Source organism: Symphodus melops (assembly GCF_947650265.1).
Source record: "Symphodus melops genome assembly, chromosome: 1".
Classification (NCBI taxonomy): domain Eukaryota; kingdom Metazoa; phylum Chordata; class Actinopteri; order Labriformes; family Labridae; genus Symphodus; species Symphodus melops.
Window position 1 is genome coordinate 9,125,410 of NC_136691.1, and position 24,495 is coordinate 9,149,904.

At 40.5% G+C, this 24,495-nt stretch overlaps 1 protein-coding gene across 2 annotated transcripts in view; it reads left to right on the plus strand.

The window, feature by feature from the left end:
• The window catches only part of syne1a (spectrin repeat containing, nuclear envelope 1a), a 286,238-nt gene that overhangs the window by 10,196 nt on the left and 251,547 nt on the right, over window positions 1-24,495 (plus strand). Inside the window, exons 1-25 of one of the 2 annotated variants that reach the window (XM_079360700.1) lie at window positions 282-920; window positions 3,182-3,243; window positions 8,416-8,511; window positions 9,189-9,272; window positions 11,362-11,382; window positions 11,665-11,757; window positions 13,232-13,413; window positions 13,580-13,776; window positions 14,326-14,438; window positions 14,887-14,925; window positions 16,502-16,609; window positions 17,020-17,157; window positions 17,430-17,594; window positions 17,714-17,826; window positions 17,996-18,164; window positions 18,372-18,468; window positions 19,853-20,058; window positions 20,595-20,759; window positions 21,245-21,397; window positions 21,715-21,858; window positions 22,029-22,205; window positions 22,621-22,779; window positions 23,020-23,184; window positions 23,825-23,959; window positions 24,276-24,437. In XM_079360700.1, coding sequence (XP_079216826.1) covers window positions 776-920; window positions 3,182-3,243; window positions 8,416-8,511; window positions 9,189-9,272; window positions 11,362-11,382; window positions 11,665-11,757; window positions 13,232-13,413; window positions 13,580-13,776; window positions 14,326-14,438; window positions 14,887-14,925; window positions 16,502-16,609; window positions 17,020-17,157; window positions 17,430-17,594; window positions 17,714-17,826; window positions 17,996-18,164; window positions 18,372-18,468; window positions 19,853-20,058; window positions 20,595-20,759; window positions 21,245-21,397; window positions 21,715-21,858; window positions 22,029-22,205; window positions 22,621-22,779; window positions 23,020-23,184; window positions 23,825-23,959; window positions 24,276-24,437 — 3,288 coding nt within the window. In that variant the 5' untranslated portion in view covers window positions 282-775. Of the gene's footprint in view, window positions 1-281; window positions 921-3,181; window positions 3,244-8,415; window positions 8,512-9,188; window positions 9,273-11,361; window positions 11,383-11,664; window positions 11,758-13,231; window positions 13,414-13,579; window positions 13,777-14,325; window positions 14,439-14,886; window positions 14,926-16,501; window positions 16,610-17,019; window positions 17,158-17,429; window positions 17,595-17,713; window positions 17,827-17,995; window positions 18,165-18,371; window positions 18,469-19,852; window positions 20,059-20,594; window positions 20,760-21,244; window positions 21,398-21,714; window positions 21,859-22,028; window positions 22,206-22,620; window positions 22,780-23,019; window positions 23,185-23,824; window positions 23,960-24,275; window positions 24,438-24,495 lie in introns of those variants that run through there. The other variant, XM_079360699.1, reaches the window with a different exon arrangement.

Below are 24,495 nucleotides of genomic sequence, written 5' to 3' on the forward strand. Positions count from 1 at the left end.
GAAGAAAGCTGCAAACCTAAGAGCACTGCATGGTATATGCGCGGATAAGAGAGAGAGGAGGGGTATAAGAGTGCCAAAGACACGCAGGGAATTCCTGCTTGCCTGTCCTGATGCCGTATTAGAGTGTGTGTAGGTGTGTGATGCTGTTGCCCCTCCTAACCTGCTAAACAGTCCTTTTTCTACCCACCCACCACCACTCAGTCCTCCCTCTCTACATTTGGACGGGGCTGCTGTGACATCACTCATTCCCACGCACCCTGATTGGCCGGCTGATGGAGGGAAGTAGACTGTTCCCGCAGCCTACAGTGAGAAATTAGGAGTGAGAGAGAGAGAGAACGTGGGAGGGAAAGACCAAGGTAGAGAGTGTGTAAGAGAGGAAAAGAGAGGGAGAAACGGACTAAGCAAGACAGATTGATGCCGACGCTGCACTGCCTTCACTCACACACACACATGCACGTGAACATTCTTTACATCACACTCCCCAAGCTGCTTAACAGGCAGGAAAACCACTGAGTCTGACTTAGTGTGCAGCTCGTTGCTGCAGGACAGGGCAGAGGACAGCAAGACTGAAAAAGAGAAGACAAGAACAGGAGTGTGACACCATCCTCTCTGCCCAGCTTCAGAGCAACAGTTTCACCGCTGTCACCTCAGGAGGTCCTGTGCTCCAGGGAGCTTTTAAAGACACCTCCTACCCAAAAAAAAAAAAGAAGGAGGAGAGGCAGCAAGGACAGGAGCAAGGGCACGTGTGTAAGCGTCTCCCCGTGGTTTGCTGTGAATGTCTTCTCAGCGTCCCCATGAAAACAGGCAGGAATCGAGGCATAGTCTTGGGTACAAGATGGCAAGACGTGCAGGGGGGGAAGGCTCCCCGAAAAAGAACGTATCCCTTAACTTGGTGACCGGGTTCTACCACTACCTCCGGGGTAAGTAGGACAGTGCATGCATGAATGTGTGTCCCATATTGATGCTGATAGTGTGAGAAAAAAGAAGGCAAGTACAGAGTGTGTGTACAGTTTTTGGAGATGTGGGTGTGTGTGAGATATTTAGCGTGGCACTGCAGTATGGACTGTATGTGGCTGCAGCATGTGTGATTGAGCATTTTGTATTGTTATTTCCTCATTAAGCGTCCCTGCAGGGAAGATTCCTTTTGGCTGCGTAGTTTGTGCTAGAAAAATGAGCAGACATTTGAAGGGGGCGTTTCCACTTGTCAGTGTGCGTGGAGATGTGAGCCTACAGCAGGTGTAAAGAACACACCCAGCAGACAAGTAGCAGCTCAGTGCATGTGTCACAGCACAGCAGGCAGACTGTCAGAAGGTTTGATTTCTTATCTTTCTGTTTGACCCTGTGGCAGTCTGCCTGTCTGCTCCTCCGTATTTCATTCCATGCATTCTCGCTGTCTGTTTGTCTGAAAAATTAGAACAGATTGGTCTAATTCATGTTACAGAAAGGTTTTTGGATTTATTTCCTGGCACTTGGTTGATTTACTTTTTTTGCAAGTCGTTTCATTTTCTTACCATTTCTACATTTGATCAAGTCTTATCACGTCTCATCAATAGAAACAGCCTCTTTAGACCACAAACTAGATTTAAATGATTTTTCATTAAGGTCATCTTCTCTGTGGGGGGTCAAAGTGGGAACTCAGCAGGGCTGCAGATGAGAATAATGATGATACTGGCCAACACTAGCTGGGTAGGTAATCAAGTGTTAAAACGCTGCTTCAAGGCTTAGTTAGTGAGGATGGCTGTTTCCCTTTGTGATATTGAAAGAATGTGATGTGTGTGCGTGTGGGCTCTAAGTGTTCGTGTGTGTGCGCATAGTTCAAAGTCACCTCGTCCCTGAGACTCAACGCCTGGCACTGCGTTTAAGCAGACGTGGTCTCTGTCATACATGGCCCTGCTAAAGGATGCGGGAGGATAAATCCTTCTCATTCTCATCTGATATTACCTCGCATCAATATTTGATCTCCCCCGGACCCAATCAAAAGATTAATTCATAGAAATGGGATCTGTTCAGTGGCACGTATGACTATGCCTGTATGTATCTGCATTATGGATGAACAACCCCTCCCTCTCTCTCCACCTCTCTGCTGCACACACATACACACACACACACACACACACACACACCCCTCACTGTGTGCGTCTGCCCATAGTACCCAGTGACACACTAACCAACTTGAGTGTAATCAAAGCGTCAGCATATTTCATTAAGGTGGAGGAAAGCACTGTGTCAGACGTCCTCTCTCACTGATAACATGCATACCTCAAGGATATTGCTGTGTGCTGCAGACAGGACAGAAAAAAAACAGTGTGCCAGTCACGGTGTATGATTGCATCCTTAGAGTCCCAGGTGGACCATAGCTCTGTTTTGTGCACATTGTAATAGGATGTATGTGATGGTTGCACATGGATTACAGATGTAACCAATGCAGAATTTCATTATTTTTAAGGCTGCAACACCACAAGTTTTGCTCTAAAAACACATTTGATTAAAAAGCCTGCTGAACATAGATAACTTAAACTATCTCTGTAGCTTTATTCCCTTATATGCAAACGTGTTAATGCTCTATATTTTTTGCTTGTGCACTTGTGATTGACAAAGCTTGATTTATGTCTCTTCCTCACTCAAGTTAAGTGGCTTTTTAGGCGACATCGTCAGCAAACATCTTTACTATTGATTGTGCCTTTGCTGAATGGGTTATATCACTGTAGCCCCCTGCAAACAATGCCCTTCCCTATGCCATATATTTGTTCACAGTATAGTTTATTGTTGCATCACATACAGTTTTGCCATAGATTGCAAACGTAAGCTGTTTTAATAAAGAATAAAATCCATTGATAGGTTTTGGCAGGAAAACATGTACAGTATAGGAAGAATCACCGCCCCCCTATCATCTAAAGGGCATCTCTGAGAGCAGGATTTCCTGTCTACACAAAGAGGAGTCCACTGAGTTAAAATGCCATCTTTAAATGTCAAATGCCTTCTCCTAGCACATCCCTGTAAGATATGATATGATGTGACTGTGTTCAGATACATTAGGCAGAAAGTAATGATATCAAACTTAATTAAAGTCACCATCCGAATCAACTCAATAAACAATAGACAATAAGAAGAATTGTTCTAATTCCCTCTTTGTTTATTATTGCATGTGACTGATAGTGGTGCTCTGGGCTCTGATTTACAGATGAGCAGGAGGCAGTGCAGAAGAGGACATTCACAAAATGGATCAATTCCCACTTGGCAAAGGTAAGAGAGTCTGGTTCATTCCCACTGGTACTGCCAACATTGTATTGTGTCTTTACACAAACAATGCTGCTGCTGTTTGTGGATTAAAAACTTCCCCATGTCATTGTCTTCCACTTGAATCACTCAGCTCTTCTATACTCCACACACTATGCTGTCTATGAACATGCTGTGGAGCTGGTCAAAGCACTGACTGCCAGCTTAAACCACACGCAGTCTTATTTATGCGCATGCCTCTCATAGTCCCTTTTCCTCTCCAGTCCCATATAGCTTGTGGCAAGGATTTACTCTCACTGTAATTATCACTTTGACATCACAGCATTTCATACACGCTTTTATCTTCTTTTCCTGCAAGCTACTGTCACTATTTAGGTCTCAGTAACAAATAAGCTCTCTGTCTGAATATGGACCAATTAAGATTGTTCAGGATATGAGAATTTATTTCCAAAGACAGTCCTCCATGCACCTCCTTACACTTAAACCAAATAATTATACCTGATGCAGCTGCATGCTGAGGGGCATTCATATGCGTGTAATTATTGTATTATACTGCATTACGCCACTCAATTTAACCCATTACTGCTTGAATAGTGTGTCAAGAAAGGTTGGACAAGGCAAATACGGCGTGGGGCAACACAATTAAGTGTTTTTCCAATCTGCAACGCTTCTCTCAAGGTTTCCTATTCGATTACGACAGCTGTGGAGGCCTTGAACCACAGTGAGTTGGAGCAGAAAATTCATTTGAAAAGCACTCAAGAGGGAATAAACCTTGACGTAATATTAAATATCATGTCTCAGGACCGTGCCAGCAGAAAATTACTCCCAGTCCTGGACCTAATTGCCTTGAATTTTTGATAAAATCCAAGGTAAATACATTGGTTATTTATTGAGTTATTTTGATGCAGTAGAGAGGAGCCACAGACCTTTTTGTGTTTCATGAGTATTGTAAATGCAAACGTTTGAGTGAAAAGTGAAAAAAGAAGAGGATTCTGAGGGACAGATGGAAAAAGAAATCTGAATTAAAAATAATAAAAGTATAGTTTTTACAGAATTTCGGATACACATACACAATCACATTTTAGGTTTTGGGCCAAATTATTGCTTGCTAGCACCAGCTACTTCCTTAACTCTTGCAGGTTGGTTGACTGGTAAATGCTTCAAACCGAGAAATTGAAAATAGCTCTGTAGAATTCACATATCCAGTACATTTTGTATTTGTCTTTTTTAAGATTATTCTTTTGGCCTTCTGTGTTTATAAGTTAAGAAAGCAAGAGTTAGGGATGACGTGCACCAAATGCATGCAAATGTAACAAGGAGTGTAGCCTTCTCTTTCATTCTGTGATAAAGCCGTGGCCAACGTTTTTGAACTTATAGATATTATAGATGTGTATAGATATAAGTTATAACTTTTTGAGTAAACTTTGTTGGCACCTAACCTTTTTTTTTACTTGTCAGTTTTTATTCAAAGCTAACCACCTAAACCTGATTAAATATATTATTTTTGATCAAAAGTTCCAAAATAACGCAAAAACTATCTTTTATGTCAGTCACACTTTTTTTTTGTAGTTTAAAGTACAATAATGTTGGTTGACATATGGCCACTAAAAAGAAGAGCACTTTTAATTTAACATGGTCTGACAAAGATCCTGAAGAAGTCATTTTAAATCCACTTTCATTAACTGATTCACTAAATCAATAAATTAGAGATACCATCACAGCTCCATCAGAAGAGATAACAATGTTTTCCAATCTTTCCTCTCTCCTTAGTTGATCAAATTAGTTGCTCTCATCTTCCTCCTATACCTCTCTGAAATGGCTTACCCTTTCACCTGATGCCTGACGTTGCCATAGTGACACTGATTGGCCCATATTTGTCTTCAAAAATGTCCTGGTCGTCATGGCATCCTGGCAAATATTCGTAGAGCTTTGTGATGAGTGAGGGCTAAAAAGGATGTGTTGTAATAAGGGGATCATTTTGTTGGTTAGAATGGCTTGAATAGAATCTTAAGGGCCCTTGATTCAATCACACCCATAAATACTCTACAAATAACTATTTGAAGTGGCAAAAAATTGTGGGAGACAGACAGAAAGATAGCGAGAGGGAAGATTAAGCTTTAACAGCTGGTTTAGCTCAGCTCTCAGAAGGATAGATCATGCCCTTGGCTATGCAGATGATTAGGCCACTCTAGTTATCACAGGTCTTTAATTCAGCGCCTAAAGGTATGTGATTAATCGTTAGGTGAGTTGAGACATGGTGTGAGGGCTTCCTTTCACTATCACTCTCCTCCCCCTTACTTTTCCACTCCACAGGTCTAACAAAAGAAGTCTTATGAGCTCTGCAAAAGAGCTTTAACAAGAGGACATATTGAAGCTGGTAATTTATACAGGAGATTAATGACTCTCATTACTCGCAGTAGTTCAGATGAAGTCACCATTATAGACCAGAGGTATAAACTTTAGACTTTTACATTTTTATGATTGGTAATTTTACTTAACAGACAATGATGTTATGTAGAATTGTCAATAACATATATATTATAATTATTTCTTATCATACATTTTAGCGTCATATGTATAATTCTGTCCATCAAGCAAGTTGAGCCTTTAAGGTCGTACCCTGCGCTGCACTGGAGTGACAAGGGGGGAGAATTTTAGTGAACAGGGCCCCAAGTTTCCATTTTGACAAATCCTCTCTGAGAGGGTTAAAGCTTAATTACGGAGTGGCCGGTATGAGCAGCGAAGGTCTCTTCGTCACTCAGGCGTTTTCCAGGCAAACAGCTTTAGTACAGTAATCACTGAACCAAGTGTTCTTAGCGCTTACTGCAGCAGTTAAGCGAAGCCCCCAATTCCTCCGTCAGTGTATCCTTCCCTGCTCCCACCCCACCTCCATCTTGTCTTGGATTGGGACTAACAAACTCCATGTACACTAAGATCCAAACCCAACAGCAAGATATTCACATTTTCTCACTTTTCAACCCATCAAAGGATCTAATTCGCCAAATCTAATGATTTAGGAACACAGTCTCTTGCTTCTAATGACACTGTACATACCTGAAACCATCCTCTTAATGAATTAAATTCTGTGCTAATTTTCTGCATTCTGAACCACTATCTGGTCAGAATTTTACTGGTGTTTAATGATTATAATTACATTTTTAAAATTTTTAAATAAATAAACACTGTCAATATGAACACATTTGTTGCCTTACTGAGCTGCTAGCAAAGCAATAGATTTTTGTTATTGTTGGGTTGTTTTTCCCCCCCCCCTTTTTATTGGATAGGACAGTGGATAGAGTAGGAAACCAGGGAGAGAGACTGGGGAATGAAATGTGGGCTGCCCACCCAAAGGAGCACAGCCTCCACACATGGGGCATGACGCAACCACCAAGCTATTATGCTAGATTTGTAGCAATGCTTTCTTTTATTATCATGGAATCATAAATCAAGGCATAATATGATGTTATAGTCACACCATATTTTATTTTTGTGTGTGTGTGTGTGTGGGGGGGGGGGAGACATAGTATTTGAAACAACTTTAAGATTAATAAATTAAATACATAACATTAACTTACCAAGTATGCCCTTTAAAAAAGCTTGCATATAGAAAGCAATTCAACAGAGTTGGTAAATTCTGTTCTATAAAACGGGATATAAAATGAAAGCCTTCGGTCCTCTCTTTCTTTATTTATGCCACTCCCTTTATATCTTGCATGCTGTTGATCTTTAGGAATCTTGAGGTATATGAGGGGAATAACATTTGAGCAGACAGACGCATGTTCTGAAACTCCTCTGCTCACAATCAATTATGACCCAGACACTCATATGTAATTAGCTCATTAAGTCCTTGATTTATTTATTTTTAGCTCATGTGGCTGAGCAGAGGAAATGGATATTACTTTCTTATTTTGTAATTAGTCAGAAATTTCCTCATTAGCTTTGGGATTATAATGAACAAATAGGTAAATTTAACTTCAATTAGCTCATGGTATAATTCATCCCTTTGAAGGGTTCCTTGCAAGTGTTTCTTCTGTCACTTTATGATAGGGGCACAAGTGCTGTCTGGACGGTCTAATATCCAAAGCCATGAAATGACATTAGAAGAGGAATTAGCCAGAAGAGCTGCTGTGTTTGCTAATTAATTTTGAAAGACGTGAGGTTAGCGTCCCTTCTCTCATTGCCTTCTATCATGTTTCTCGCTGCCACTCTTTCTACTCAATTATACCCCTCTGTGGTGCATGATGGGGGTTGTATGTTTTTCGCTCTCTCTCACCACACACACACTCAACTTGCACATGCTAACACAGACACACTCACGCACACAGTGCAGCGTCCTCACGTCTCTCTTTCTCTCTCACTCCCTTTGCCGCTAATCTGCCTGTGAATGGTTCGCTCGTCTGAATGCCCCCTCCCCTCCTTTAAACCTCTACTCAGCCGCAGCATGTGATTGCGCTTTAAGAGAAATCCTTGATGTGGCGCCGGCAAGAAACGGAGATATGTGGATTTCCCAGAGTCTAGAAGTCTGTGTCGGGTCAGGAAGGGAGTCAATGAGAAGGATGGAGTTTGAAATCATCAGCATATTTTAGGATTTGAAGACCCCATTCAGATCCTGCTGAGCCTCTGCTTATGGCTGACTGTAGCTGTCAGTAAGGCTCGGCACAGGCAAACTCTTTTGGGGCTCGAAGTAGTTTTTTTTTTTTTTTAATACATTTTTTTTTAAAGGATTTCCTTTATCCATGTTTCAGAAGCTGAAATTAAAGTCTCCATGTGTTGTAAAATTATTGTATTTTGGTTTATTTCCTTGCTGTGCCACTCAGACTAGGATAATGTTTAGGAAATCTACCTCTCGCCTTGTGGTTTCATGCACATTGCAAGAGCTATTAAGACTTAAATCACATGTTTTTACATTCCATGACAACTGTGAAAGCTTTGTGTGGGTTTATTGCAACAGTAAACAGTACGTTTATGTAACTAAAAAATGTCCAGGAACAAAAAAAACTGTTCAGAAATGTCCCTCGTCCTTCATTAAAGTTGTTGTGTGGGGTTTGGCAAGAAAACCAATGCATAAACCGTCCCTTCTAGGCATTTCATCCTTCTCCTTGTTTTAGCAAATTGTAAACTAAAGCCAAAAACATTGTCACAATAAAGGCTCATTAGTGTGCTTGTTTTCTCTCGTAGCGGGTCCCTCCTCTGGTGGTGACAGACCTGTTTGAGGACATTAAGGATGGTGTGATGCTGCTGGCCCTGCTGGAAGTCCTCTCTGGACAGAAGCTGGTGAGTCTTCTGGTCATTTTTTAGCATGTGACTTGGCCACAGACTTCAAACACTTTATATCCTCTGATGTTTCTGGATTAAATATTAACTTGAGCTGATTTAAAAAGGATCTAACTGGTGAAATTACAAAGAGGGTCATTCATTTCACTTGTTTACATAATTATTTTCCAGTGCTGCAGCGGGAAGTGCTTTTGACAAATCTGAAGAAAGCTACAGGCTTAATGCATTGCATCTAACAATTAGATGGAGATTTTCATTGATTTATAGGATGTTTGAATGAATATAGAAGCCTGCATTAAAAAGGACAGATCAGAGTTGACAAACACACAACAAAGACAAAGACGTACACCCCTTGAGGATTTTACTCAGTCGATGTTTTTGCCTTAGGTCTTAGATGGTTTTGCCAAATGTCTTATTGATCTGACTGATTATAGACAAACACAAGTCTGATAGGATCTGTGTCTTTCTTACCTTGCTCCTGATTTATTCTTTGGTCCTTTTTTATGTAATGTATTTACTGATAGTATTTATACTGTTCTAAGCCTGATCTCATTTCCTAATATCAACAACTGTACCACAACCTACACAAAGGCCTATCTTCTTTTCAATTGCTCTGTATTCATATCCACAATATTTGTTCATCTTTCTTTGTCTCTTGTTTACTGTTTTCCTTCCAGCAATGTGAGCAGGGCAAGAAGCTAAAAAGGATCCACTGGGTCGCCAATATCGGTACTGCTCTCACCTTCCTTGAGGGTAGGAAGGTAATAGTTCAGCACCTTCTTTTTATGTTATCCCCCCTACCCCCAATTACCCTTCCTGCTGCTCTCCCTGCTCAGCTGTTGCCTTGTGGGTACAAACATCGAATCCTGACCTTGCGTGACCCATTTCCCCTTCCTCCCCTGTCTCTTATTCCTACTCTTTCCACCTTCCCACATGCCCTATTTACCCTGAAACCCTTTTACATCTGATCGTTATCAAGTTGGCATTCATTTAGTTGTTTGGTTGCCAGTCAAAAGTTCTATGATAATATATGAATTGGAATTTCACTTACCTGCTTTTATCAATCAGCTGAGCTAACACACTTGTTGGCCACATCTTTTGCACTGTATGATATTACTTTCAAACATACAATGCCTTTTCCTGGCTTCATTGACTTACTTTCATCAAAAAACACTTCTTGCAGTTTTTGAAAATATATCTAAATCCATTAATTTCCCCTCCCTGAGATTGGTGAACATTCTCACAGCTTCACTCGTCCTTGGATATACATAAATAAAGCCATAAGTATGAGCTGGTGTCTGCAGGGACATTGATTTCTCTTCCTCAAGTGTGACAGGGTTAAAACCATAAATCCTACGCCGTTAATCTGCAGTCTACAGATGATATGAGAGTGGGAAATCTTCTGTATACGTCTGTGTGTGTGTGTGTGTGTGTGTCTGTGTGTGTGTGTGTGTGTGTGTGTGTGTGTGTGTGTGTGTGTGTGTGTCTCTGTGTGTGCAACTGCGTAAATCTAAGTGTGTATAAAATTAAATGTAAATATGCTCTGTCTGCATTTGGATACACGCAAAGATTGTGTTTACATTTAGCGTTAGAGACCCATGTGCCTGATGCATGCTCCTGTCATGTGTATCGTATGCTGTGACATTATGATGTTTACCATTTTATCATTTTTTTTTAAATGTCGACATGCTGAAATATATCTACTTAACCTTAAATGTGTCATGAAATAGGGGATAGACAGACAGACAGACAGACAGACAGACAGACAGACAGACAGGCAGGCAGACAGACAGACAGACAGACAGGCAGGCAGACAGACAGGCAGACAGACAGACAGACAGACAGACAGACAGACAGGCAGGCAGGCAGACAGACAGACAGACAGACAGACAGACAGACAGACAGACAGACAGACAGACAGACAGACAGACAGACAGAGCAAAAGAAAAAGTTGAGAACGGGTCGAAAGAAGAAAAATAAACAGCGGGCTAATGACGTCAAAAGACACAAAAGCAGGAAGGAGATGAGGCGTTATTGGAGGACTATCTGACTGAAACCGCATTGACTCATCACCTTTTCAGCTACATTTAATATTCTCCAGTTAATCAGATATGATTGTCTTGCAATATACTAATTAATGCAAAATTGCTTTGTCACATCATAAGCCAAGTACTGTGAATCGCATATTACATATCACACCAATATTGCATTTTACTGTATTGTCAGTTAGCCTAGAGCTAAATAATCTTAACTACGCTGGTAACTACAAATTGTTACTACCAATGCAACTACTACCATGTCTTGTGTTCTCATTGTTGTTGCTGTGGTCAAACCCCCGAAAACACTTCCATTTCCCTTTCCAGCTTCACAACGTTGTGTTGAGCTGCACTGATATCCTGCTGTGATTTCTAATATGAAGCGTGTATTGAATGTATTCTTATCAGTTACCACCCCTCTCTGCTCTCGCCTGCTCCCAATCTTTTCCCCCTTGCTGTGCACATATACGTGGTTACATGTATAATTACCATGTGGTGACCTGTTGTGCCTCAGTAATATGACCCTCGGTGTGATAATATAGAATACTTCATCATATCCTTGCCCCTCTCCCTCGCTGCATCACTCCGTCTCTCTGTCCATCTCTGCTGGATGTAATCCCTGATGTCTGTGTAGTGGTGATAGATCTTTCCTCTCAGCCAACCACTCCAAGTTATCTCATCCTGGAGATGTTACAGGATCTGCTATCTCACACTCAGTGAGGCATCCTCCTCCAATCAAACAAATCTAGAGTACCTCTAAATGTGCCCTCTCTCTTCTTCTTCTTCTCCTTTCTTTTCTTTTTCTGCCCTCCAGTCTGCCTACAGAGGATCTCCGGTCAGTATTCATGAAGTTCAGCTCTTGTTTGTTTAAGAAATGGAAAGGATGAAGTCAGGATTATCTGCTTCCTGTATACTTAAGGATTATTCACATGTAGTATATTGTTTTTCTTTTTTGTGTAAACATATGTATGATACAGAGTTTAGGATATTGTGTGTACTTAATCCTTATGTATGAGATTATAGTGAGGTAGCAGCAGAATACAAGAATTTATTTTATCTGTATTATTAGGTCCTCCTACGAGATATTGAAATATTGGATTTTGTGCGTTTGCTATAGATCAAGCTTGTGAACATCAACTCTACAGACATTGTTGATGGACGGCCGTCAATTGTGTTGGGGTTAATGTGGACGATCATCCTATACTTCCAGGTAACTTTGCCTTATGTAAATAAACACAAGTAATACTAAAAAACTAGATTGGAACAAACAGGCCAGAAGAAGAACATGCATTTGGTTCGAGCTACATTAGATGCTATGAACATTGCTGTTAATATCCAATCAGAAGAAAATATTTTTAAAAAATAAGTTTAGTGCTGCAAACTTGCAGCGCTTCATATGTTTTTTTTTGTTCTTGCTGGCAAAAAGCTAAACAGTCTGAACTATGGAGGAATTCAAGATGGGGAAAAAAATCAATCTTGGATAGTATCCCTTCTGAAAAGGAGAAGTTGCTACCTCAGGCGTTTCAGACATGCACAGATCAACAAAAACTCGATCACAATGCTCCAGTCTCTTAGCAACATCAGCACTTACAGATGTCTGCTACTCCAGCAAATGTAGAGGAATCAAATAAAGCGAAATGTACCACAGTGGAAAATTAACTTATTCAATCACTGACATATTGATATAAGTCATTTCTGGTGATGTTTATTGATTGGTTTGAGTAGATTGTGGACAGACTCTGTGTGTTTGCAGAAGAGAGGAAACAGACAAGAAGATTCATTGCATTAACTCTTATGACATTGACCAAGTGTCTAGGCTGAGGAATAATCATAATTATGAAAACATGTGTTTGTTAATATTATTGAGGCTCTTGGGTTTTTAAATAAGTCATCATTTCATCATGTCTGCTCAATCATAGTTGCAGACAAATCAGTACATTTCAAAGCTAATAGTTGATCTCTGTACTATTTCATTAAGTTGCCCTCAATCAAGTTTTTTTTAACTCCCAAGTTCCCCCGTGTTAATCTGCGGCTTGTACTACAACTTTGATGAAGAAATCGCACTGCAAACATGTCATTCATGTCAACCCATAGAGTAGAATTTAAAATCACATTTAAAGCCACTTGATGTCAGAGCTATGCACACATCTGTACATCAGTGATTGCTGCGGCTGCATCTTATTAATTACTATTTATTCAAATGATTAAGCTCAGAATTACCTCCACAAACAAAGTTGTGTTTTTAGTGTTTGTTTGTAAGTTTGTCAGAGGGATTACGGAAAAATCCTGGCCTGATTTTCATCTTGGTAAAAAAAGTGAAGGTGAAAGAAAATTTGGGACCAGATCTTAGAGGACTTAAAATCAAGCAATGAAAAGAGGTACTGTACAGACTTACAAACAAGCCCTTGCGTTGACTAAATTCTTAAATCATGATGCTCACAATAATAATAAGCAGATAAGACTAATGAGCAAGCACACACTGTGGATCCAACTCATAAAGCAAAACATCTAGCCGTTGCACTTCCAACATTTCCATATCATGTAAGTAATGCTTCTAATTCTAACATTGTAAATGTAACATCATAGATAAGTATTACTCTTGGCAAAGATTTGTTGTGCTCCAAAATTCCTGTCAGTAATGAATTAACAATGTGTATGTGTTTTGTATTTATTTGCTATTCTAGATTGAAGAGCTTACCAGCAGCCTACCAGCACTTCAGGCTTCATCCAGCAGCACTTCTTCACTGGACAGCTCCACCAGCAGCACTGAGACCACCAGCCCCCCTATGAAAAGAAAACCCCTCCAACCCCCTCAGGGCGGAGCCAGAAAGGCCCTACTGAGATGGGTCCAGCACACAGCCACCAAGTATGCAGCCTCCTTCATAATTAACTGTTTTTCTTTTGAACAACAAAAAATGCTAACTGCCACACAAAACTAGCATTTAATTTGAGAGTAAGAACAAAACAACAGCAGGACCACTGTCATGTTTATTATCTGGTTTTAGAATCTATTCATGCCTTATTGTTTCTAGACGTGTGGGGATCGAGGTAAAGGACTTTGGCCCCAGCTGGCGCACAGGGTTGGCGTTTTATGCAGTTATCCAGTCCCTTCGGCCAAATCTAGTTGACATGGACCGTGTGTGGAGGAGGCCCAACCGTGAAAACCTGCAGGAAGCTTTCTTATTGGCTGAGAAAGAGCTGGGCATTCCACAGCTTCTTGACCCAGAGGGTAAACAGCATTTATTATCACATGCCATTTGGACTTTTTCATTAAGTTGATGAAACTCCCCAGATCCTGGTTGAAACAACAGCTCAGTCCAAATCTACAAAATCATGGCATCAAATTCATTCCACACATTTTCACTTTTCATTTGTTTTCTGTGTTACTCATTCATAAATACAACTAATGGTAGCTTTTCATCAGTTCTCTATAACGATTACTGAGCAAAATATTTTGCAAGTGTCGATTCTAGGATCAGATGTGTAGCTCAGTGTCACTTCCAAACACCATCTGTGCTCCTTCACGCCTGCCCTTCACAATGAACTCTGACAAATCATGCTTGACATCAGTATAATTAAGGTCCATTAAGCCATGGGATTCAGAAGGATGAAACCTCCAAACACAACTTTTTGAACATTTTTATGTTGAGTGCCATATGTGTTTCTCTGAATAAAAGTAATGAAATTATTTCTATCAAAACATAGTCATTCCCCCTGTGAGGGAAGTCTATATAACTTGAAATGACTTCTGATTACGTTCATTATGTGACCTCTTTAGATGTCGATGTAGACAAACCCGACGAGAAATCCATTATGACATACGTTGCCCAGTTCCTGAAGCACCATCCTGACCAAAAGCAAAGCGACTCAGACGGACAACAAGAGGAAGAGGTAACCAGCTGTCACACTCGTCTCAGTGTGATTCCACCATCTAATGTCTTCTTCTCTCTTTTTGCATCCTGTGTGTTTTGTGTCTCTTCAGGTGTTTAGTTAGTGTGTCAAACCATAGGAAGCATATATGTATACACAGCATTTTATCTGAATGAGATTTTGTTTGTTTAAAGACCATCATAGGACATATAAGGTCTTTTTACTTAATGTTTTTAAAAGGCTCAGACGTAGTAATCTCATACTTGTCTGACTTTAAAGAGGGTTAAAACATACAATAGATAGACTTGTGTTGTGAGAAATAGACTAGTAGCAATGTCTTGACTGTTTTATGTCTTTCCTTGTTGCACATCTCTCTCCTCGTTTCTCTCTTTGTCTTTCTCTCTCTCTCTGGTGTTTTTTGTTGTGTGTCTGCTTTCCTGTGGTTGTTGTGCTGACCTCTGTCCTCCAGCATGATGTTGCTCCTCGCGATATAGAGGAAATGTTGGAGGTAGGTTATATAGCGACTTTAAGGTCCCGGGGGCAGGTTTTCCATCATTTTCCACAGCTCAGTGCAATTAGCATCCATGCATTTTCATGGTTTCCATATTTGTAAATGTGATTAATGCTTATTTTTCCACCTCCTACTATTGGATCCCAACAGTATCACTGCTTACTGCACAGTGTACAGCTGAGATTAAACATTGTTTTTCCATGTCAAAATAGAGCCTACATGCTTCTAATAGCTCTTTATCATACATGATGTGATATTCCTGCCTCAGGGTCTCTGAGATGATCACAAAAGGAAGTCCGCTATAATGATGTGATATTACCATTTATTAAAGTTACCACCTAGCGCTATGGCTCCTGGTTCCATTAGCATGACAATGAAAGCCTCTGGCATCGGCAGTGTGCATTGATACAGTGTATTTTAGGGAAAGCTTGTGAAAAGAGGTTGCCTGTTTTAAAGGTTAACAGTGTCAGGAGCTGTGTTGTGCCGTAAAGCTGTCTGTGTTTTGTTATTCTCCAACTCTGATGATGCTTGTGTGATTGTTGTGTTTCACACACGCTTTGTTTTCTGCCCACAATTCTTGATAACACTCATATTCGTCCTGAAAACTCTGTCTAGTGAATGAAGGTCAATTGGCCCTCGTGTTTTCACATAAAACAACAAACACATTTCAAACAGATCCAATCTAATCCAATCCACTTTATTTATATTGCTCATTGTGAAAAACAAAGAACTTTAACCGAGAACAGAACAGCAAGTTAAACATAGGCACATAGGAAACACTACAAAACACACATATATATAAAAACCCATCCAAATATGAAAAATACAGACTTCAAGAAAATAATAAGGCACAGAAAGACTGATGGACTAATATATCCTATGCAGGGTTAAATGACGAGGAATAACAATAACTTTTAAAAAGCAATTGAAAAGTGACAAGCATGGATCTAAAGACAAATGCAACTGAAGCACTTTATGTAAAATAATTTACACAAGCTTTGGAGTCCAGTACATTGGATGAAAGTGTTTTTCCTTTTCAATATAGCTTAGTCTACGTTAAAGTGTTATGGCTGCCATTGAGAATGAAGTTTAAAATCCCTACAGGAGCTAATGTGAAGTGATAATACTCAAAAGACTGCGATTCAACAGCTCTCAAACTGAATACACTCACAAGCTTTTCAGCAGCATAATATCGTCGTCATGGTAACTTAAAATCCAGGGAAGTGTTCGTGGGGGGTCTTAGTCAAAGTACCCTGTTTAAGCTGAGTGTTTTTGGCAGCTGTGGGTTTTTGACGTTTTGTCCTACAGGGAGACACAGTGAGGATTAGAAAAACACATGTTTAACAGCACATGCCCTCTCTATCACCCTCTCCCTCCCTCCTTTTGTCAATCCATCTAACATCTTCCTTCCTTCCTTTGTCTCTATCTTTCTGCTGACCCCTTCCACTCCATATTACACTATTTTTTTTCTTCTTTTGTTTTCACTTCTTCTTTGCACTTTCCCCTCCTCAATGTCTGTCTTTCCATCCGTTGTTCACCCTATCACCCCCCCTGCACCATCGTGGCCTCCTAGAGAGAGCAGCGAAAGAGCCTGAGGGAGCTCAAAATGTGGCTCGACCAGCTGGAGAGAGACGCAACACAGGCCCAGGAGACAGAGGGCAATCCCGCTCAACAGTACCAGGTTAGTATGTGTGTGTATGTGTCTGTGTGTGTGCAGCTTAAACAGGGCACACTGGGCACAGACGCTCCTATTATTAGCTTAATCAGTTGCATTACACTGTGGGGATCAGACAGCAGCAGTCATATTTTCAGTCAATCTGGCTTATTCCACTAGGCCTCGGGATACTTTCCATATTCAGCAGCATGTGGGATATCCCTGTTTTCTTTGCACATCATTCAGAAAAGTCCCGGAATCTAAAGTCGGAGAGGGACACGATTCAGAGGCAACTAGCCAAAGAATCTGTGAACTGAAAGATGATATGACCCCTCATAGAGCACATCCTGATGTTTATTACTCTCCCTTTAATAGTTGTGTACATATTTTCACATGTGACAGGTAGCTGTTAACATAAAACACTCCTCTCTTTTCAGTTGTTCAAAAGCCTTCGTGTCCAGTTAGAGATGAGGCATAAACAGGTGGAGGGAGCCTTGCAGTCCGCTCAGAAGGATGGGATGCTGACTGTGGATCAGGCTCTGGTCAAACAGTCCTGGGAAAGGGTCTCTAAAAGGGTGAGAAAAAAACTGACCCAGAAACTGTTTTTTGATTGCAATTTGTCTTCCATGAATAAATGACTTACGGTAGTTGGTTAAGACACAAATGTATGAAACAATAGAATATAGCAACATGACTTTGTGATTGTCTTATCTGTGTCTTATGTCTTAAAATTGTGGTGAGGTGGTTGATTCTTTTGTGCAATTTTTTTTCAAATTGGACAATACAAATATAATAAATAAATAAATATTTTTTCTAGTTAATCCCTCAACTCTCTTCCCGATTTCAGCTCCTGGATTGGCATCTGCTTCTGGACAGGTCCCTGCCAACTCCTCTGGATATGGTTGGGGCGTGGCTGCATGAGGCTGAAGGAGCCCTGCGACAAGAGATTATTGTCCAGCAGGCCCATGATGTGACAGCCAGCACTGTACACAGAGCTCTGGAGCAGCACAAGGTTAGCCACTGATAGATAGTAAAGTGTGCATCAACAAGTCGTTTTGAAGATGTTGTAAGATGTTTTTTTTTTCTGTTTGGTCCTAACAAGTTTTTTCTGTTTTTCTGTGTTTTGTGCAGGATGTGTTAAAGAGCTTAGAAAGTCACCTGCAGGTTTTTCAGGGGATCCATAAAGACAGAAGTGTTGATGGAATTCCTGTTCCCCTGGACCAGCTCCAAGACATGGCTGAGAGGTAGTAACTGTTCAAGTAATTGTTCAGTATTTCAGTAAATCTTAACATTTTGTACATATACTAAGTTATTAAATATCGTACAAACTCCTTTTGCTTTATTCCAAATGTAGCTTTACGGTAAGAAGTGTCAAGCTGTATAACTAAAATATCACACCTTTGTCTTCTTTAGGATGAACTTTGTCTCAACATCTTCTAGCATACATTTAGCAAGAATGGAATACGTGGAAAACCAACACCACATGCAAGCCTTCCTCACTCTAACCGAATCCAAGCTCAAATCCTGGATCATAAAATATGGCCGACAAGAGTCTGTGGAAGTGATGCTCCACAACTATATAGTAAGCCTGGGCTTTGACTCTCTCTGTACATGATGGACTTAATGGTATTCAAACATTTAGGGGTCATGCTAATAACCCGAGCCCGAGCCCTTCATTTTTGGATAGAATTAGTTTAAAGTCATGAGGTTGTAGGAAAGACCTCTTTATACAATATATGACTTGTACTTTCTCTATTAAATGCCAACATTTTGATTCTTTGTTCATCAGTCATTCGTAGAGAAGCAACATTTCTTTGAAAAGTACGAGGCATTGTTCCAGTCCCTGAAACAGTCTGCTGAGGCTTACGTCAATGCTGACTGCACAGGTAAGAGTTCTGAAGACACCCAGTGATCATCCAGACTAAAATCACTTCTTTTCCTCTTAATGCTGCATTCATGTGAAACTAAAGGGCACTAAATGTATTACTATTGTCCACATATCTCAACTTTATTCTCGACTGTCACGCTAAAAAAAACAACAAGGTTTTCCCCCCAACCTTTGCAATTTTCTCCTGTCTGGTTTTACAGCCTGTTAGAAGGGGAGAGTCTGCAGGCTACTGCTAAATGAGGTTCCTTCACTCCCAGCTCTCAGTGGGGAATACAACCCCATTTTCTAGTGAGGGGCTGCTCCAGTTCTGCAGGTCTCTGGGCGCTAACGGAGCTAGCTTGTTGGTTTCATTAAGTTTCAAGGCTGTGCTGCTTTAGGGTATGCAGAGCAGAGAACTGAGGTGTGGAGAGAAATCAGGACATTTGAGGCTTGATTGGTCGACCCCACATTTGAATAGACCCCCTCCATCCGCACCCCCCACATGATAGTTTTTCTGATAGTCAGCTCACTCGGTTCTGATTGGCTGGATAAGAGATAATTGTCTTTGGTGAAGTTATTTATCTGCCCCACATTGGCTGACAATAGTTACACACTTGTGAGACCAGAGTGTTTTTTTTTCACCAATAAAATGAAACCCAGTTACAGATCACTGCACGTCCCTGTGGTGAGAGTTTTTCAGGTCAGAGACTTCTATGTAAAGGCATGTAGCCCCGTCTGCCTTTCTGAGGTTTATTTTGGTTGTTTATGTTTGAATAATGTGTCTTCTGCCCTGAAGGAGAGACAAAGCTACAATCTTTGTGTGAAGTGTACACTCTAAAACAAAGATCAGAGCCTACAGGTCATCAAGTTGACTTAAAAATAACAGAACCACATTAGCAACCATGAGCTGCTTGAAGAAAACATTCTGCACCTTATGAAATAATTAATTTAAAGAAGATTATGTTTTATTTTTCCTCAATCATTTTTTCATTTGTAGAAAGTTAGTCAACAGTGTTGCTCCAACCTTTTCAAAATTCATAAATTTTAACATTTAAGACAAGTTTACAGGCTGGCAGTATTGTAGCAGTTAGTGCGTGCAACTCCATGTACAGAGGTTTAAGCCCTCGAGAACGGGCGTCCAAAGGTTCAAATCTAAACAGTGGCTCCTTTCCCGCATGTCATTGCATGCCCCAATCTCTTCCTCTCTTCATGGTTTTTGAGTCAATAAATTGTCCTATCACTTAAATACAGTGATAAACGCCCAAAAATAAATCTTAAAAATTGTGTTAATTAACAACTGCAGTAATATGAATAGTATTAGCAGCACTGGCCGTAGAAGTATGATTACTCATCATTGTTGATGATGTGTTTTTCTTAGTTAAGTTGATGTATCTCTTCTTCAGTGGACGAGGGCGAGATGGGAGTGCGCAGGTTCATGCGGGAGGTGGTCACCCAGTGGAGGAGTCTGTCTATGGAGGTGCGAAGTGTGAGGAGCATGCTGGAGGAGGTGCTCTCTAACTGGGAGAGGTACAGCTCCATTGTGGCCTCCTTACAAGCTTGGCTGGAGGATGCAGAAGAAACCCTGGGCCAGCCAGAAAATACTAAGCGGGTAAGAGATTGCAGGAAACGGCTAAGTACTAACTTTTTTTCTGAGACTGATTATGTGTCTCCTCAGACTTGTATTTTATTTGATGGGCTGCCACAGAGAAGAAGCAATAAAATTCACGTCAGCCTAATTTCAAGCATTTGGTCTTCTAAGTGAAATCCTATTAGCAGTCTCCACTCAAGTATCAAATGATCTCCTTGACTTACAACAAGCCACTGAGGATATTCCAGTTGTCGTATTGCTATGGTTACCTTGGATTCACACCCCACCAAGGATTAGACAACTAATTACCCCAGTTTTTTTTTTATTGTCCTCTCTTTGTTTCGATCTTTGAATACCTTCCTTTGTTTCCTTTTTGAGTGACTCTTTGTTTCTGACACTCATTCTTTGTGTTTTTCTTTGTTTCTATTAATTCTTTGTTTCTTTTTGTCTCATTAATGAGTCTCTCTCTCTCTCTCTCTCTCTCTCTCTCTCTCTCTCTCTCTCTCTCTCTCTCTCTCTCTCTCTCTCTCTCTCTCTCTCTCTCTCTCTCTCTAAAGGAGTTTTTCAGGAATCTCAGCCACTGGATGGATCAACATGCAGCCATGAACGACGCAGGGAATTTTCTCATTGAGACCTGTGATGAGACCATGTCACTTGAACTCAAGCAGCAGCTTCTTCTGTTAAACGGTCGATGGAGAGACCTCTTTCTCAAAGTCAAACAAGTAAACAAAAACACTTAATAACAAGAGAAAAACTCTGTACAGTTTGTCAGAAGACAGCAAGAGCTGGATTACACTCTATCTCCTTTTGAATTTTGCATTTAATCATTAAAAGAAAAGGACATGGATGATTTTGAAAGAGTATTATATGAATATTTAGAAGAATTTGTCTTTCATTTGCATTATTTACAAGGATATTTTTTTTTAAACATATTTTAGAAAGTTTACAGAGAAAACAAATAAAAAGATAAAACAACAGAAACCCAAACAGTAAAACTCAAAAAGCATATGAAATATGGGTCCAATTAAATTAAAGTTAAAGCAATAATACGAAAGTGCTACAGATAATTCCACAACCAAAGGGCCCTGATGGCAAAACCATGCTGAACTTGTGATTTAAGCCAAGATCCTACAATTTCTCTTGTTTATCATCTGTCATATCATCTGACAACGTCAATACTGTTTTTCATGGTCTTATTCTCCTGCAGTATGGCCGTGCAGATGAGCTGGAGAAGTGGAGAAAAGACCATTTAAAGGCTGTGACGGCACTGAAAGAGCTGCTGGACACGGCAGAGGCCAAACTTAATGCTCCTGTTCAGGTGTCTTTCCTCAGCGTTCGAGGATTTCTGCAGGATGTGGAGGTGAGAGAAGCCAGATATTACAACGACCCTTGAACATGTTCTGTTTCCCAGACTCATATCTGCTCACTGATGCATTTATATGCTTTTGACTAAGTTCTGTGATTCATTACAGTTCTTTTTGAAAATTTAAGCAAGTATGGCAGGCATTATACCGACACATACAAAATGAATTAATTTGTCTCAATAAATGTACACGTTTTCCTTTTGAAGTCAGAGATCCAGACAATTGTGTCGCATACAGTTTTTTACTGCCTTACACAGTTTTGATGAAAGTGTTTCCCACTAAGACTCTCTTCGATGACCCTTCTTCATCTCAGAATACCAGGCAAAAGGTTGTTTCCATGGAGACACAGTATAAGTTGGCTGGTCGCAGTGCTCAGCTTCTTGCCAAAGATGCGCCACAGGATGAGGCCGCCAGGGTCATGGCAACTATGGCAACAGCCAAAAGTCAGTTAAGCAAGGTAGATATTATTTACACCTGGAATATAAAAGTTATCTTAAAGTCTGTTCCAACCTTTCTTATAGAGCATCACACTTACCATGTGCCTTCAAAGAGATTTTTAATAGTCTGATCCTTCATTGTTGTCAGTGTCACAGTCACTGTTTAATGGCCTGTATGATTTGTCACTAGGTGAGAGAGCGCTGTCCCCCACTTGTGAGGGAGTGTCATGTCTTTCTGCCGCTGTTGGAGGAGATGGAGAAACACATCACTACTTTTTACCAAGCCTTGGAGCGGGCCAGTCGCATCACTGCTGCTGCCAGAGACCAAGACCCACAGAGCCAGGCCCAGCAAAAACAAAAGTGGCAGGTAAGATGTGAAGAATATGAAAAATTTGAAATTAAATGGTTGCCAGGTAAAAGTTTTATGAAAAAAAATCTTTTTTTTCTCAGTACATGTGCTTTATGCAGTGCATGAGTTACCTTTATCGTGATAAATATTTGCATTATTTAGAAGATTAACCATAGAAGAAAAATATAAACTCTGTATGTCATCTATTCTGCCTGTTCTACCTGTACCTGTTCTACCTCCTCTACTTCTATCCTGATGTCCATATCCATTGATATGATATTTTTATCTTACTCTTTACAACCTAATCTTTCTAAAGTCTTTGTTTGAATGGAGGGAAATTGCTGATCTACTATACTAACAGTGTTAGACTACTTCAATGTACTGGTATCAACCCATTTCTTCTTCGTCTTAATTGTCTCCCCCATTTCCTCAGGATTTGTTAAACCAGCAGCAAACCTGTAAACGTTGTCTGTCAGTGATTGAGAGGAATTACCACACCCTGCAGAGGTTACTGTCCAACAGCAAGGTGCTCCGAAACTTCGACCTGTCCCTGCTGCAGAAGAGGGTGGCTGAAATACAGGCTTCAGCGCAGGTAAGTGTTAAACATACGTACATGCCCACCGGAATGCCACACAGACCGTGAATTACCCACAACACTGATTACATTAATGAGCTTACAAGGACATCAAAACACCCAGGAGGCAATAGTGCAGATTAGACTTAGTCAAGTGTCTCACTGTTCATTTGCATAATGTAAGACAAATAATGTAATTAAACCGTATTACCAAAGAGACCGATTACAATCAAAACTACCTACTGTCCATCCTTTCAGGCTTTGCTGAAGGAGGTTGGGGAATGGAGAAGGCAGGAAGAGGCGAACAACTGCCTGAGGAGGAGGTTTGAAGAATCAAGACAAGAGCTGGAGAGAGTACTGAAGAAAGCTCAGGGCTGCTTAAAAGAAACCGGGGACGCTGAGGAATTACTGAAGAAACACAGTGTAAGTTCATCAAGTAAACCGTTTGATGCAAATAGAACAAATCCATGAAGGCTACAGATAATGCAAAAAAATTCAAGTGTCTGAATGTCTTTTGTTGTTATACAATACAACTAAGTGCTCTTGTCAATAAAGACACATTTAGGGCCTGATTCACAAAAGGATTGCGAGGTATTTGTGCCAGCCAAACACATGCATATAAAAAAAACACACTCAAAGGGTTAAATATCGTCTCTGTGCGATAGTGCAGTTTGTAGAATTTACTTGTGTTGAAAAATGAAGTCGAGGCAGAAGTGCAGAAAACAGCAGGTCCTCAAATGCCCACTTGAGGCTAAAAGCCTCCACTCCATCTCTTTACCTGTTTCTACAGTCTATGGTTTCTACATGTAAAGTTAGACAGAAGTGTAGCATTGCCAGTATGGCAACTGCCACTGTTAGGCTTTACATCACTTCCTGGGAAACCATGGAGTGAAAGTTTTTTTTTTAACTAATTTGTTTATTTATTTTTCCGACTTACATTATGTGTGTACACAAAGACGTGTTTACAGTATGAGTCTCTGAGAATTATTGATGCTAAAACAACCTCAGTTAATCTCCTGTCTTCTCAGCCTCTCCGTAATTGCCTGTATATTTTTCTGTACAGGATTATTTGGGCCAACTTGACCAGCGTGTGCTGAGCGTTTTCTTGAAGGCATGCGACGAGTTGACTGACATCCTTCCTCAGGAGGAACAAGAGGGGCTGCAAGAAACTGTCCGCAAGCTGCATAAACACTGGAAGGTCGGGGGTCCAAATGCTTGAACATTCTCACTAATTACTATACATCTCCGGAGGCATATAGCCGATATTTCATTAACTTAACCAGGAAGACCTTTGGCTTTGATAGAGTTCTCGCTGGTCTCTTTCCAATTAACCTACGCTAGTCTGATCAAACTGCAACCTCTATGTGTTTACTGATTGTCTCGTCAGAGGATCGTTGGTTTCTGACGGTTATGTTGACAGCACAAAAGACGCTGAAACTAATTGATATTTTGCAGACTATCTCATCTGCCATGTCTTATGCAGCATGTAATGAGTCTTCTCTGCCTTTCCACAGGACATCCAGGCTGAGGTACCGTCTCACCTGCTCCGTCTGAAAGTGGAGGTGGAGCGAAGTCGAGTCTGTGTGACCATACAAGACTGCAGAGTGGAGTTGGAAAGAGAAATGCAAGCTCTGTCTGGTACCTGCACCAGTGAGAGAGTGATCAAAGAGCACAGAGTGAGACTTAGTTTTGGTTTAAACAAATTGTTCCAAGTGAAGGCGTAAAAGGAGATAA